Raw genomic sequence first — 17,193 nt, forward strand, 5'->3', positions numbered from 1 at the left:
ATGCTCCGTTAATTTTTAAAAGATGGAGAATCAAAAGACAAAAAAACAAATAAAAAAAAGGAGAGCGAAAATCACCACTTTATGATGTTTAAACCTATGCCTAAATGTAACAAGAAAGAAGTTCCATATAAAACTCAATTTTCTTATTCTATATAATTTATAAAAATCAGTTTTATTTATCGAAAAAACTATATTATGGGTATAGCATATAGATTAACATACCATCATTCTCCTTTTTTTTATCTGTTTTCTTTGTCTTTTGATTCTCCATCTTTCCAAAAAATTAACGGAGCATACATACACTATTAAGAAAGAAGGATAATTAGAAAAAAAAATTAAGAAGCGTGAGATCGTTGGTAGGGCCAATAGCAACGACGAACAGTGAGGGGAGTGATGACGTCGGGTGTGAAGGGTTTGAACGACGTAGGGTTTGAGAACGTATAATTGATTTAAGTTTTTTTTTTTTTACTTTAAAATAATCTTAGCCGGTTACACGTAGATTTTTGGGTTAAAAATGTAAGTAACCAAATTTTTAGAATTTTAATAGTTTATTTATTCAAAAGATTGTTTAGAGACTTAATCATTCAGAATAGAAAAGTTTAATAGTTTATTTATCCGAAAAAATAGTTTAAATCATTCAAAATTAATAGAAAATTTTATTGAGTTTTCCCTTAGTTTAAACAATGAAGGTTTTTTTTTTTGGATAAAGATAATGATGCAATATTGATTAGCAATCAACGGTGACTTCTAGAAAGCTACGATCGACGACGGAAATGACCGAGGACCACATTTTGTCACTGACTTTCATCGAGAAAAACGATTTCATAACACAATCAAATATTCAGTGACGGATTACCAATAAACCTAATTAAATAGTTAAAAAATGAAAATTAAAGTATTATATGGTTTGTCGGTCATCCGTAATTTAAATAAAATTAAATTATATTTTTCTATTAAATGCTAATTTTATAATGGTTAGGTTTTAAGAAATAATAGTTGATTTATCTTGCATTTTAAATTATATGAAAATGAAGGAATTGTATTGTTATTAAATACATATTTCTTTATTTATTAAGATAGAAAAAATTAAATTTGTATTTGTTCTAACATAATTTTTGGCTCGTAAAATATCTTTATTGAAAGCTATGTTTTCCTAAAGAGGGAATGGTTGTCGCACTGCCAAGATATAGAACCCATTTTCGAGGTTTGGTGCATGTAGCATTCAAACCCTCATCAGGTCTTTTTCCTAGAAGCTGCATGCAAATGTAACTAAGGGTAGTGCCAAACATAGCGGTATCGTCTTCAATGTGAAATCCCCACCCACCATCTTGGTTACGTGAATTATTCAAAATGATAATTAATTATACATCAAATTATGTCGGATATTTGTCAAATTGTCCACTATATACACTCGTTATAACTAGTACCTGATGACAGTACAAATAATTTCTTTCTTATGTTCTGCTGGGAAGACATTGTTAAGATGGCCTACAATATACAAGCAGATAACCTACATATTGTTTATATGAAGGTAGCTAGTTAGTGTCAGCTTGTAGTCAATATATATAATATGCTTAATTAACCGTTAGTAAAATGAAAATAGTTATACCAATGGTTGCATGAAATACAAGTGACCAACATTTTCAGCTGCCAATGGCCATCTTTAGCCTGCAAGGCTGCAAATAAGTGAGTAGACCTCCTCAATGTGGTGTTAATTTTGTCATAAGAAATCTCTTCACCATCCTCTATCTTCACCTGGGCTATGCTCTGTTTAAACTGCTTCTCTCTTAAAAATTGCATATACATATTCATGTTTCAGTGAAAATTAGATTATTTTGCAGATCCAATAATATTGAGGAAGGAAAAAGGAGTTGACCTGCATGTGCCAGAGGACATCACTACATGGCTTAACTTGATGTCGATGATTCCATAAATGAAGACGAGCTTTTTCAACTTCATCACGTTCTTCTAGAGTTCCATGCCTTCCAACGAAATTGTTTATGCTGGAAAGGCATGGACATGTCTATTAGTGAAGGTGTGTTTTATTAAATTTTTAATTTTTATTTTAAATAATTTCTATAATACTCATAAATTTCATATCATCTGTAACACCCCCGTCCCGCGTGGTCAAAGACGGGAGATGTCACAAGTGGTTAAAAAAAACAACGCATTATATAAACCAGAGCAGCTAATAAAATTTACCAAAAGATAATTACATAACCACATACGGAGATAGCGTGTCTCAAAATACGGTCCCAAAATATCAACATGTCTACATTAGTCATCAAAAGTTTAACAAAAGTATGACTTAATGGGTTATCTTCAATATTGTCATCTCCGTAGCTCTCATCCAAAATCCTTGCTAAGTCATGTACCTGCCGAGGACAAGAAAATCTCGGCTGAGCTTAATGCTCAGTGAGCGGATAATAATGTAACTAAACAATGAATATGAGATAACAAGTTCAAAAGCAATTTATAAAGCCAAGTAATAATTCAAAAGAAAGTCAAAATTCCCCAAAAGCATATCAAGGGTCCGAAGACCAAACTGCATCACGAAGATGCGTTGTTCCCAAAGGATGATCAGTCCATTCAGGCACAAGTGAGGAAAGGGGTGTGAGCATAACACAGCAATCCTCTCCGTGAATTTAACCACGACCATAATTCAATATCCGATAACGGTTCCTAGGATCGATCTATACGCCCTCTATTCGACCGGTACATAATCAAGTCCACTTTTAAGGACTATAAAAATGAGGACGCCATGATCGTTTTAGTCACCATGGAAACATCTCAATATCGATGCTCCAGTTATTGAGTCTATAGTAAAATATTTCATCAATGAAGCAATAAAACAAGTCAAGTGATCAAAATGATCCATATTCCGAATAAAAATATAATTCGTAGTTCAAAGGGAAACAAAGTTCAATAACATTTGATAAGCATAAAGGAAATTCAGAACAAATTATTCGGAATTTATCACAGATTATCCGGATTAGGAAGCCTTACGCAAATGGCTATCCCCGTGTCAAGTGAGATATGAAATCCATACATTAACCGAATTTGACAATTAACGCACGATCTAACGGAAATTCACGATCAAGTTTGATTTGTCCGCGTGCCTAACGAATGTATAAACGGGTTACTATTTATAAAGCATAGAAACCATAATATAACTATTCTAATAAATTTACTTAGGTCTTAATCTACTTAAACAACGTAGACTTCAAGAAGAACAGCTGGATACGAATTGAAAACTCAAACGTAAAACTTACCCTTATTCTCTTTCGATCCAACCGCTTCCGTCCCTCTTATTTCTAAGCATTTTTACCTTACTTAGAGACCAATCCAGATTATATTTTCTAAATGAAAGTTGTAGATTGTATCATACGAGTCCATTGCTTTTGAAATCATCTCATTTGGATCATCCATCTATTTTATATGAATTTTACAAAACTGTAAATTAATACCGAATACAGTGTAAACAGCCCCAAAAACACACTGTTTCGAGCCACCTAGAGTCATAACTGGATTTTTGACTCTTCATAAAAGTTGTAGTATGCAGTAAGATCTTTCTTACTGCAAAATACGAGCGTATTCCGATATACGGTTTGTGAGTTATACACTGCCAAAGTACATAAGTTGCATTGTCGGTAAAATTCGATTCCGTAATTCCCGACTAACTTTTATGATCCAACTTTCATGATTCGCTACATTTACATGCTATAAATATACTGAAACATACTAAACAGTAAAACAAGTCTAATGGTCGTTAACCTAAGCTTAATCATGCATTTTTACTCTTTTCGACATTTAACCGAACAATTGGTGTACGGTTAAACAAATACCCACAATCTAACCATATTGAAACTATAATATACCATTTTTATTTCTACATCAATATAACCAGTCCTAGCATCCTAAGCATCAAATATATCATAATTTTGACAACATCAATCCGTAAACTTAGACATAAACACAGTTTATAAACCGGTCTTAATAACCCTAATATAAACACCTTAATAAAATTGAATGAAATTTATACCTTTAAGAAGGGTTCGTAGAGTGGATTTCGAATATATAATTGTTACCTCGATCCCCTTAGTAACTTGACTTGAAATTAAAGAGAAAATGAAAGTTTTTAGAGAGAGAAAACGAGAGAGAAACTAAGATTGAGAATGAGGAGAGGAAAGTTTTGCGGTTCATCACGGCCTTCATATGCATATGTATATATAATTTATTTATTTATTTATTTAATTATATATATATTATATATATATATATATATATATATAATTTAACTATTTGACGGTCTTAACCTTTTAAGTTAGATTTTCAACTTTATGTCAATATAGATATAAACTTAACTTTTGACACAAAACTAGTATAAGGTACAAGTTAACGAAACACGGATATTATATCATCATTTACGTATTTATGAATAAATATATTTTTAACTCTGACAAACGTATTTTATAAATGATTAAGTTGTTCATTTTCAGGTAGACCGGTCATATTAATAGTAATATTTTTTTTACTTTAATATATTGTTTTCATGTTAAAACCTTGTTCAATTTTTTTTTCCTGATACATCTCAAGTCCTATAAAGTATAACAATTTAATATTCCTAAAATTGATAAAAGATTTCAGATGTATGAGGATAATGCGTTTGTGATTTTAGTGTCATAAAGTATTTGTGTATTTTATTGGTAAACTATAATATGAATTAGGAGGTGCAAAATGCATGTTTGTATAAGCTATATTGGACCAAAATTCGCCATAAAACCAGGGGTCATACGGGCAGCAGCACCTCTAGTAGGGTCAAGGGGAACTGATACAGTCTAAGAAGCCAATATTAGAAAGCCAAAATACTTGGCCTTGATTAAGAAGGCTAAGTATTAGTTAGAAGACCGGTCCATAAGCTGATTCATGAACTCAGAAGTCTAAGTTCATAAAGCAATGTATATTAGAAGATAAGCCTTTTACTCAGAATGCAGAATGCATTCACTTAAGAAGGCGATACTTAGCCTCGGAAGTCGGAAGGCAAGTTATCTTCTAAACTTTAGTACAGTAACAGTTACTTGATCTTATATGTTTGTAGTTATTTGATAATTATTTTTATTTTCAAATAATTAACTAACCGTCTGAATTAACTAAAGAATAATTTTCTTTTTCGACTTCTTTTAACATACGAAAAGCGTAAGAATTTATTTTGTTCACAACTAATTATGTGTTTTTGCAACTATACCATCCAAATACCAAAGGTTCAAAATAATTACGCATTTATGTGTTATTTGGGCATAACTTTTAATAATTTATAATAAATGGTATGTTGAGTTTTTCGACAAATAAAACTAATTTTTGTAAATCGTATAGAATAAAGAAAATGACCATCTACCCCGGGTCGAGTCGGGATGTGGTGGAATATTCTATCTACCCCAGGTTTGAGTCCAGACGCTAGCATCTTGTGGTTAGGCTTGGTCTTAGACGACCGTAATTTACCAGGATGTAGTCTAGGAAATTGTCAAGGTGAACCTTTAAAAAAAACTGACTTTTCTATGGAACTTCTTTATTGCATTTAAACATAGGTTTAAAGGTCATCAATATAAGGCTCGTGGGGGGACCTGCGTAGGGGAATACAGTTGTACTTGCCACTGTTTTGTGGTTCTACCATAATGAAAAAAATATATTCCTGAAAGATACTATCATAATATTTCATTGTATGTACTTGTATTCCTTCAAACCACACTTATATACATGTATATGCGTATGTATACATGTACATGTATATGTAGATGTATATATATACATGTATGTGGAGATTCAAACAAAATCATCTCCATTTTACGAAAACGCAAGAACACCCTTGTCACATATGATACTACATGTGACGGAACCTGGTGGTGTACAAACGGCTTGGCTCGTGGCCTAGGTCGTGTCAAAGGTTGTTTGTATCTCTAATATAATATCACATATTATGGATTAGAGTATCACATAAGAACAGGCCCGTTCGTAAGGGAGGGCGGGCTGGGCTTGTGCCCAAGGCCCATGGAAAATAGGGGTCCTAAAAGAAAATAGTTATGTAATATATGTTATAAAATGTTTAGTTATATAAAATTAGGCCAAACCTGTGTAAGACCAAAAGCCTTTGAGCTCATCCCCAAACCAATCAGATTGAAGACGTGAAAATTGAGAAACCAAGAATATCTCTTCGTCTTCCTTCCTTCTACTTTGCATCGCACGTATACGAAAAATCTGCTCAAGCCGATGTCGACCTTCCAATTTCCAGCAATAGTCTTCAATCACAATGGAAAAAATCCCATGGAATACATTTCTTATGTACCTATGGGTGCTATGTTGGATTTGAATCAGGTAATTTTCTTGCAATGGTAATCTTTAATTTATGGTTCTTTATATCTTTCGAGTTCGATTTGATATTGACGGATTGACGTTACTTTTCTCCAATCTCCAACATCTGAATTCTCAAATCTCACTTCTTGGTTCTACATTTTTGTTTTGCTATTGTGATTTCAACAACCAATTTCATGTTCAACTGCTCTTCACTACAAGAAATCGAGAAATCGAAATCGAGATTCTTGTCCGGAAGGTAAGCTTTTGCTTAAATGTTAATAATTAATTTGATGTTTTTGCTAATTTCCCTGTAATTTATTTGTGGATTTGAAAGACCTTGAGTTTCAAACTTCAATTGTTGAATCTGATAAAAAGAAAATGGTGTATGTTTTTGTCAATTTATGTGTTTAGCCATTGTGTCTAAGCCGTTTACAACTACTAGAAAAACAAGTCTGTAACATTAAGAAATCCACTCGCTTTTAAAACATTACTTTTTTGCCTTCTTAAGTCAGTTTACCAAACAAATATCTCCATTCATTTCCAGTTGTATAGCAAAAAGTTTTGACTGCCAACTAAGGTACCCAACCTACCATTCCATCAAAATCAAGGTTGAACTGTGGACAGAGAGTTTTGATTAGAAATTCTTCTAGAGCATAATTGAATTGAGGGTTGTTAGAAAAAAAAATTAGTGTTTTTATCACAGATTGTTTTTTATACTCCGAGTCCTCCATTTGAAGAAGTTTTGCATGAAGTATAATTATTTATTGTATGCAATTTTACTTTTGATGATAAAGAAAACATTTGTTTGAGATTTGTCCGGGCCCATTTTCTATCGCTTGATAAGAACACCCATATAATGTCAGGAACGGGCCTACATAAGAACACCCATTTTACATGTGATAATAAGGAACCTAGCAGTACTTGGCCCACAATTTAGTTCGTTATCAAATATATGATATGTAGTATAACATATTAAAAATAGAAATCCAGAAATTCGAGAATACCAAAGAAAACAACTCTTTTTGCCAGCATCAAGAAAGAAATGAAGAATATGTGTACCACCAATAAACAAAATTCAACAGTTTGAAACAAATATATTCCTTCCTAATTCACAACGTACTCTAAAGAATTTAATCAAGGGAACTGGAAAGAACCTCCAATTTCATTTGCACCAGCAGGTGGATTGATGGCAACCCAAAGAAGCGAAATCGTGATCGCGATCAGCCCCGACCACACGAAAACAATCGTCGGTGTCCTCCCTCTTCGTCCCATCAGCCCCTTCGCGAACGGATACAAATGAGTCAACACCCAGAAGCTAAAAAACACCCCGCCCAACAGTCGGCTCCACTGCGGTATCGCGCTGTAGATCGTTCGGCTAACCCCAACCGCTATCGCAATCAGATTTGTCATCATGATCACAATTGGCGGAATCATCAAAGATGTCCATTTGATGATGTAAAGGTCGGCAAATTCATCATCTTCGTCACCGCCGGATTTTGATGTTAGAGTGAACGAGATCTCTATTCCGGCAACCACTTTCAGAAGACCTTGAAGAACGGCAGCAAGATGGGCACTGGTGCCGCCGATGAGCCAAAACTGTTCATTTCTCCACCATTCTTCTAGCTCGATACCGGACCATTTGATCTCGAGAACAGCAAGCATGCATAGTGTCAAGGTGATGGCAAGAAGGTATGCGAGGAAGGTGACATCGAGGCTCTGAACGATGAATTGGCCGGAGAAGAGGGAAAGAGCGGGAAGAAAGCAGTAAACAATGAGGAAGATGGAGGTGAAAGGGTATATCCCGACATTGAGGTATGCGATCCTCTGGAGGAACTTCATCTTCGAACTAGCTAAAAGAGCGTTGTTTTTTGAGAAAAAGATTTCAACAGAACCAGTGGCCCACCGGAGCACCTGATGGAGGCGGTCGGTCAGATTGATCGGGGCGGTTCCCCGAAAAGCATCTCTCTTGGTCACGCAATAAATCGACCGCCATCCCCTGTTGTGCATACGGTATCCCGTTACCACATCTTCAGTCACGGATCCGTAAATCCATCCAACTCTATTTCCCCATTCGGTTTTGTCTTCATACCAACACGAGATCACACTGATCGCTTCAGCAACAGTGGATGCGTCAAGAAGTTCTCTCGGAATCGTAAGTGCACCGGGCGGCCGACCATTTTTAACCGCCGGGTGATCAGCAAGAGGCCGGCCTTGGAACTCTGCTATCGGAATCGTATCTATCAGTAAACTCGAATTGCCAAACCTTTTAGGGAACAAAGAAAGACTCATATCCTCCTCATCTGAGTCTCCCATTCTCATAGCTCGGTTTTCCTCAGGTGCAGATGCGACCGAGCTTTTCTTACGACGAGCAAAACAACAACTGCAAAATCCCGAATGGTATTCTTTGGATCGAGGAGGGTCAAACCCGTAAAGCGCAGTTCTACGAAAGAGGGTTCCAGTACCAACATAAACCGGACCTTGAAGACCATCAAGGGCCCGCATGTTCCCATCAAAGAAAACCGTGTTGTGATTGGCGTAACGATCAGAAGGATCGATCCCTTCGAACCTCTGCGGGAACTGCACGTAACAGATCCGGTCTCCACCTCGGTCCATCATAAAGCACATTCCTTCTCTTATAGCCTGAGAGTTGTATATATAATGATCACAATCAAGATTGAGCATGAATGGCCCGTTAGACATGATAGCCGAGGCCCTAACAAGCGCATTCATGGCTCCAGCCTTCTTGTTATGATCATAGCCGGGACGTTTTTCACGAGAAACATAGACCAGAAGAGGAAGTCGAATATCAACTTCGCTAAAATCAAGCGGGTTCACCTCACCATCGGTGCCATTTAGTGGTTCATCACTCGGTGGTTTCAGCATCACCTGGATTTTACAAAACAATCATAAACCCCAAATCCTAAACAGTAAAGTTCAAAATTGAAATGAAATTCATTCGAACACAAAAGCAGTTTCGTAATGGTTACCTGTATGATGCCGGCATGATCACCCTTCGCATGTTCTGGAGAAGCCATCATCCAGGTTCCAGGCCAATGAGTTGCATCTGCCATCCATGTTGCTTTAGGGACCTTCACAGGTTGCAGGAGTTCATCACCAGCGGTCTCTTTTTGAAGCTTCATGGCTTTAATTTCTTCTCTGGCATTATATGCATCAGACCGACGACGAATGGAATCAGGAAGACCATTAATCCGGACCTTAAACTCATCGTACTCACGCTTAACTCGTCTGCGATCCTTAACAAAGTCCTGTCTCACCTTGTTCTTAAAAGGATCCCTTTTCAAATTGAAATAAGACTCGGGATTCCTTGGCTCGATATCATGTTTCCGACAAAAAGGGACCCACAAATTGGCAAAACTTGCAGCTTCTGCCATGGCCTCGAAGGTTAAAAGAGCACCACCATCATCAGAAACATAACAAGATAGCTTGTCAACAGGGTAATCAGCAGCAAGAATAGATAAAATGGTGTTTGCAGTAACAAGAGGTGGTTCTTTATCTGGATCTGCAGTAGAAACAAAGACATCTACCCCAGGAAGATCAGACTTTCCTGAAGGATTTTGGGGACTTGGGGTTTCAAACTTTTCTTTCAGTACATTGAGGTCAGTTGCACGATTAACGGGTGCGAGCTTGGGAAGTTGGTCAAGCAGCCAAGAGAATGCAAACCAGATCTCACAAACAATTGACATAAACCAGAGCCATATTGCATCTTCATTGGGGTGAGTGATTCTCCAATGAAGAAATAATCCAAGAACCACCATCCGAATCAAGGCTAGGAGCCTGCATAAACAATATACCAAAGAGACATAAGTTCATAACTCGGTGTATAGCTAAATTAAAATGCGATCAGGTCATCAATGTACATACCGATAAGGACTTATAATAGCAGCAGGTATCTTCAGTTTGCGAGTAAGAGGCCGCCACGGCTTGTTTAGAAGCTCTAGCTGTTCAGCTCCAGTTACCCCAGTTCTCTCGTTGCTTAATCCATCATCTTTAGGCCAAAACGCGTTGCCATAACCATAAGTCCCACTTGTCTCAAATAACCACCGATTATGATCAAATTCCCCTGTTTGGCTCCTAACCAAAGCCGATTTGGTTGACTTCATCAAAGACAACCTCCTCTCCATCTTTGAGGACGTCCTCCTTTCCATTTTAGAACTTGGAATATTTGATGGCAGAGATAAAGGCTGTCGTGGGTCGACACTGTTCTGATCAAGATCCGTTTGCTTATAAGGCTCTTTACATCCTGGGCAGATCCCATCACCAGTTTTCACAGCATCAATGTAACAATCTCGACAAATCTTGAAATCACATTCACAAGGAAGGATATCCACACCCCTTTCATCGCTCATAACCATTCCATCACACCCAGGAATTTTACACGAAGACCCTTTTGCACCAGCCATCTGAGGATGGCTAGTTTCAGAATCAATCACTTTGTCCATCAAGTGGGCACGCGTTACACTGTTAAACCCGCCGGTAAAAAGTGAATTCGAGACATATTGCTCTTCAACCCTCTGAGATATCGAAGGATCCATGGGTTGATTATCAGGTGTAGGAGGTATGTGGACTGTATAGTTCATGAACTCAGCACTGCCAATTTCACTATCAAGATCTTCTCTTGAATAGTTGACATAGCGACCTGAAGAGGTCCTCCTAGCAAAAGTCACTTGTGGAGGAATCGGACCCCTGCCCTGTTGTAGTTCTAAAGCTTTGGGTGATCTTGAAGACATGATTCACTGAATTTTGTGAAAGAAGTTGCGACCTAAATATTCCAAGAAATCCACTGATCACCTAAGAGAAAGAAGAAAACCAAGATAAAGATCAGGAAGAATTTAGAATAAAACCAGGTTCTGATCATATACAGGTATATAAACATCATCCATTGACAACAAAAGAACCTGATAATCGTGCAAGATCAAACCATCCCCCCCCCCCCCCCCCCCCCTCTCTTTTCCTTCAGGCTAAAAACGTGAAAGATGACTAGATTGATCAAAAGCACAAAACTCATGACCAACATCGTGCTCTCATCATTTAACCCCTCTTTTCTCTGTTCCTAAACAAGTTTTACGTTCTAAAAGCAACACAGTAATCCACTATAAAGCACATTAACAGTTCATATTGATCTCGATATGAGAGATACCATGAGTAATTAAGATATAGAAAAGGAAAAACTACGATTGAAGGTACCTAATTTGACATCAAAGCATCATCCATGGAAGAAACCCCAAAAATATTTCCTCTCACTAAGCAGAGCAAGCAGATGAACTAAAACACATAGATTTGTTCTTCATATATACGACTTGGTATTAACTCGGAGAAATATTATATTTATAATTTCAAAAAATCATATAATAAAACAAATTCATAGAAACAATGAAGCCGCTTCCCCAAGAGCGTGTGAAGAAAAATTCAAACCAACCACATACAAAGACTGAAACACACTTGGACATCTTCCATATTACAACTGTAATTTGTTTGGATGACCTAAACCAACACTGCAAAAATTATCAATATTTTAATTTGATTACTAAATTAAATAAATAGTCGCAATCAATGTAAAACATTCATTTCAAATGCAAAATCACAACTTGTTGAAAGAGAAAATTTTGCATCGGAACTTCAATGATGGTTTAAATGTTCAACGAAAGGGACAGCAAGTATAAGACATCATAAACTCAGGTAGAAATCAAAGAACCGAAGCCTGGTCATACAACCGCCGGCTCCGGCTTTCCATTTTTAAGGAGAAAAAACCCTAAACAGTACGGACAAACATGTGTAGGCGAGATTATAGCAGATTAAGTTACCTGTGCAAAACGAAGATTAAAAAATTCAATTGTTTAAAGGATAATGTTGATAGATCTTGTCCGGATTATAATGAGAAAGAATCAAAGATCTTAGGATGAATCGCCGGAGGAATCCTACAAATGGTTGTGTTGCCGGAACACTCTCCGGATGTAGCGAATGTGTATAGTGTGTAGTGTGTGTGAGAGAGAAGAAGAAGAAAAGCAGCTTGAAGGCATGAAAATGGCGAAATTTGGGGAAGTAGGAAGAAGAAGGATAGTTTTGGAATTTGGTGTGGGCCCAACCCTTGCTATTCTACGCGGATGCCTATCTTGGTACCTATTTGTGAATTTCAATATTTTTTATCTGAATAAGAGTTAAAATAATAAACATAAAAAGAGATTTTATTTTTAAATATATATTAGAATGAGATGTATCAGATCAATTTTTCTATCGGATATAATTTATGGATGGATTTAATATTAAAAATGATCAAGGGTCCAGATCTGTTACTATACTTGTAACCCTAACCTTAACATATTGGGTAAAAAGTTGATTACCAATAACTTTAACCAATCTTATATAATATTTGCTTTCAATGATGTTAATGTAAAGCGATATTCTTGATTTACTCAGCAACTAAGGCTAACGAAAAACGTGATATTTTCAAGAGATTTTTTAAAATAGAAAAAGAAAATTATATTTTTTTTCTAATAAAAATTTAAGATTTTGTTTTCTACTTTTTTAACAAAAAAATTATATTATTTTTTAAAATAAAAAAAAACATGGTAAAACTCTAAATTTCAAAAAAAATCTGTTACTAGTATTATGTTTAGATAATAAAATTATAAAAATATTTTAATAATATAATTTATATTTAAAACTTTTAAAATAGAAAATCTTATTTTCAATATTTTTATTTCTTATTTAAAAAATGTTATAAATAATCCTTAAAGATATTGCTTTGCAGGAAAAAAATATTTAAAATATTTGAAATGGCGATATTACCCTTATTGTGACGTTATCCCTACAAACCTCACGCAGACAAGATTACAGGAACATTCCGAAACTACCCTCAGGAAAAACATTTGAAATTATTTTGGGGAGAAAAAATGAAAAAGAAAAAGAAATAAACAACGGGCAAAAAAACGGATGAGAAAGCATTGTCTGTGGGCTACCCCACGCGTTTTAAAAATCTCCCTTTTCCCACTCCAACGTATGTCCTTGTTTTTCTCCGGCGCTGTGCCGGCACTTCCTTTTTGCAAAATAATAATAATAATCATTATTTTATTTATTTAAGAATAAATTATTTGGTGGTTTGTTTATCTTTTAATAATTTCATTAAAAAACAGTTTTTAAATTGTTAAGAGATGAATATTACTTAGTAAAAAAAAATTGTTTCTTAAAAACCTCAAAATGATTTTGTATCATGGACCTCCCTTAACCATCCAGCGCTTTGATTTCACTGTAAACAATTATCAACTATTGTATTTTATTTTGCACTATATTATGAAAGTATATTAATCCTTCTGACCACAAAAAGAATGTGTTTGGGAATAGTTCAAATTGTATTGTTCCTAAATATATATTAAAAAAGTTTAAAGTTTATCAAAACCGATGAAACATAATTCGTGTAATTGTTGGATGAAAAATAATTAACTGAATCTAAGAATTTTGGAACAGGTATTTTGGGTTGTTTGATATACAATCTGGAAGTTTCGAACCCAACTTGTGTTTAGTCCTCATCTGTTGGGATATTGGATTTCGTCTTTAAAATTCAGTTCCTCCCACATTTATGGATTTCCATTCATGCTAAGAACTTCCATTTCTCGTGGGTTCAATCAGTGATGGATCCAGAAACTTAGGTGACTGGAGGCTCTAAGGGTATAAGAAAATCCAAAATTGATAATTCATTCGAATCACAAATGGTTTCGGATTATTCTGTTTGCGGGTTTAACAATCGGTTAACTAGAAAAGGTAAGTTTCAATTTCGATTTTTTTACCATGTCAGTGAATCCAAATAGCAAGTTATACTGTTATTTTTACCATGTCGATTTCGATTTTTTACCATGTTCGATTTATATTATGCATATCATTCAATCAACTAAAATAATTTGATCGGTTTGACTTGATACGATATCCTATAATCGATCATACAGTTTGGAAAAATTTAAAAAAAAAACTTACTTTGTTAGGTTTTACAATTTCAAGTTTCAAACAGACAATATTGACTCGATCGAATCATTTATATTAATTCTCAGGAAATATTAATAATGGGTATGTAGTTTAATATGGTAAGAACATTTGTTTATTTTTAAAAGACTGGTTCTTAGTTATATTTTTTTTTATATTTTATTATCTTTTTTATGAATAACCGAATGGTGTATTTTTATATGTTATGCAATGAAGTGTTCAACGTGTTTCTAAAACATAAATGATTTCATATATGTGTGTGTGAACATTAATAAATACTGATCACATGTGTTTTTATTATGTGAAAAATGGGAGAGGGAAGAAAAATCAAATACAACCCACATCGACTTTGATCAGACTGGTTTAAATTAATAAAACCAAATTTATCATCTTGATCAAGATTTTACAACTCAGAATTCTACAAACCAAACCTGGCATCATCATTTTGACTTTGTCGTGAAATAAGCTACTATGTGATAGTTTTAAAAAAATACTAGAAGGGTACTCATGCAATGCAGCTAAATAAATCTTTATTTTAATGTTTAGTTTTTATTATTTGTCTCTATCGGTATGATACGATTTTATTTTATTTTGATAAAACGATAATATTTTTATTTTTGGATGAATATAAATTTGAAGACAGCATAAAAAAATTAAAATAAATAAAATCGATATTAGTATTAAATTAACTATCTAATAGTTCTCGTTTTTTTTTTGTGTAACTTTTTTAATTCAATTTTTTATTATAATTTAATTTTGAATCTAATAACAAAGTAATTTATTTTTGGTTTATTAATATAATTTATATTAAAGATAATAATTAAACATTCGATTAGAAACTCAATRATTATCTTAATTATATTTTAAATTTCTATATTCAAAATAAATATTTATCTTGTATTTAATTAAGTTTATCTGCAGTTAGTTACACGAATTTAAAAATGAAGCTTTAATAAGTTGTACTTACGCAAAATCACTTGTAATCTTGAATTTTAAGTATTATGCATCAATAAACAGTATTTCATGCATAAAAATGATTTTTAAGAGTTTTTGTCAAATGCTTTATAATATAACTAGAAGGGTAATCGCGCAATGCAGCAAGATAAATCTTCATTTTAATGTTTAATTTTTATTATTTGTCTCTATCGATATAATATAATTTTGTTTGGTTTTGAAAAAGCGACAATGTTTTTTTTTTTTAATGAAATATAAATTTGAAAGAATTCGATATTAGTATTAAATTAATTATTTAATAGTTTTCGTTTTTTATGTAACTTCTTTAATTTAATTTTTTATTATAATTTAATTTAGGTATAATAACAAAGTAATTTATTTTTGGTTTAATAATATAACTTTTATTAAAGATAATAATTAAACATTCGGTTAGAAACTCGATAATTATCCTAATTATATTTTAGATTTTTTATATTTTAAAATAAGGTGTTTATCTTATATTTGATTATGTTTATCCGTAGTTAGTTACACGAATTCAAACATGGAGCTTTAATAAGTTGTATTTAATACATAATTTACTTGTAATCTTGAATTTTAAGTAATAAACAGTATTTTATACATAAAAATGATTTTTAATTTTTTTTTTCAAATGATTTATAATATAATATAGATAATAGATATTTGAATTTTAACTAACTCATGTTACATGATCAATTTTTTTGACTCAGTGTAATGTAATAATCACAACAGAAAAATTACCAATTAATAATTAGACGTTTAGAGTAACCCCTAATAAGATAAGATCAATACGCAATCAATATTATTAATATAATGATAATTGATGCGTTGGCCATATTTATAAAATTTGGAATAACTTTTTGTTAACGTAATTTTAAAAAATGGGATATTAATTTTATATATATAATATTTTAAGTATAAACTTATTTATTGAATGTCGGAAACAATTTATAGTTAAGATTCTAACATCGATCGCTACAAACACATGATGTTTTTTGTGGGCGAAATAATCTGTCGGTAAAAGTCATTAGTTGTGGATTACTGGTAGTCAACTTTTCAGAATTTGTCGGTAATTCGTCTGTAAGAAACGTTTTTTAGAACTTGCACATGTTAACATCGAAGTTAACGGATACCAACATGGAAATGCTAAAATATGTTAACATACCTTATAATCACATGTAATTACATACTTGAATGTATGTTATTATGTCAATTCGTATAAGCTTTGGCTATCAATTATTGAATTTCGATGAAAATAAGAGTTATAAACTTTCATATAGTTTCATCTACATTCAGCTAGTTTTATCTGATTTTTTTAGAGTATCTCCAACAAATTTTTCAAAGTTTCTTTGAAATTGAGTATAAAAAACTCAAAATCTATAATAAAATAGTCATTCTACTCCAACATATTTTTTATTTTGAATATTACAACATTAATCTTATTATTAAAATATTTCATACAGGTAACAAAAAATTATTTATCTATGAGGAATTTTTTATCATGTTTCTATATTTTAGATAATATCTTGGAGTAAAAATTTGTTCAAAATCTTCATTTTCCTTATTTGAAGAATTCTTTGGTGATGCTCTTCGATAATCTCCAAAATAGATAATTAAAAATCAAAATCTTCAAAAAAAAACAAAAAAAACATTCGACTCTAAAAGATTCTTCAATTTAATGATTATTACGTTTAATAAAATATTATTTGTTTCTCTTAAACATTTAGGTGTTGTTTATCAAACACTTATTCGGGTAAACATTTACCAAGTCATATTACTTAACGGGATGAATATGACAATGATTAAGAATCTTACCCGGTAAGAGCGAAGACAAGAATCGAGAGTCTTATCCGGTAAGTGAGGGCAACAACTCTTACCATG

At 33.3% G+C, this 17,193-nt stretch overlaps 1 protein-coding gene across 2 annotated transcripts; it reads right to left on the reverse strand.

The window, feature by feature from the left end:
* Positions 1 to 7,349: 7,349 nt before the first annotated feature.
* On the reverse strand, positions 7,350 to 12,328 carry LOC112527321 (cellulose synthase-like protein D3). Of its 2 annotated transcripts, none has more exons than XM_025137901.1 (4): positions 12,171 to 12,328; positions 10,231 to 11,157; positions 9,336 to 10,143; positions 7,350 to 9,234 (listed from the first exon to the last, which is right to left on the reverse strand). In XM_025137901.1, exons 2-4 carry the CDS (start codon positions 11,094 to 11,096, stop codon positions 7,483 to 7,485), a joined length of 3,426 nt encoding a protein of 1,141 aa, XP_024993669.1. In that variant the 5' UTR covers positions 11,097 to 11,157; positions 12,171 to 12,328; the 3' UTR covers positions 7,350 to 7,482. The 2 variants fall into 2 exon arrangements, with proteins under 2 accessions (XP_024993669.1, XP_024993670.1); XM_025137902.1 differs by lacking the exon at positions 12,171 to 12,328 and adding an exon at positions 11,554 to 11,838.
* Between the last annotated feature and the right edge of the window lie 4,865 nt (positions 12,329 to 17,193).

The sequence above is a fragment of the Cynara cardunculus genome (assembly GCF_001531365.2).
Source record: "Cynara cardunculus var. scolymus isolate 2C chromosome LG 15, CcrdV1, whole genome shotgun sequence".
NCBI classification, from domain to species: Eukaryota; Viridiplantae; Streptophyta; class Magnoliopsida; order Asterales; family Asteraceae; genus Cynara; species Cynara cardunculus.

What these genes read in the sequence shown, in the direction of transcription:
- LOC112527321 (XM_025137901.1), bottom strand. Translation starts at nt 11,096, where the DNA reads ATGTCTTCAAGATCACCCAAAGCTTTAGAACTACAACAGGGCAGGGGT. An exon ending in GCTATTATAAGTCCTTATCG is followed by an intron (nt 10,144 to 10,230) that starts GTATGTACATTG and finishes TTGTTTATGCAG; the next exon opens with GCTCCTAGCCTTGATTCGGA. An exon ending in ATCATGCCGGCATCATACAG is followed by an intron (nt 9,235 to 9,335) that starts GTAACCATTACG and finishes TGTAAAATCCAG; the next exon opens with GTGATGCTGAAACCACCGAG.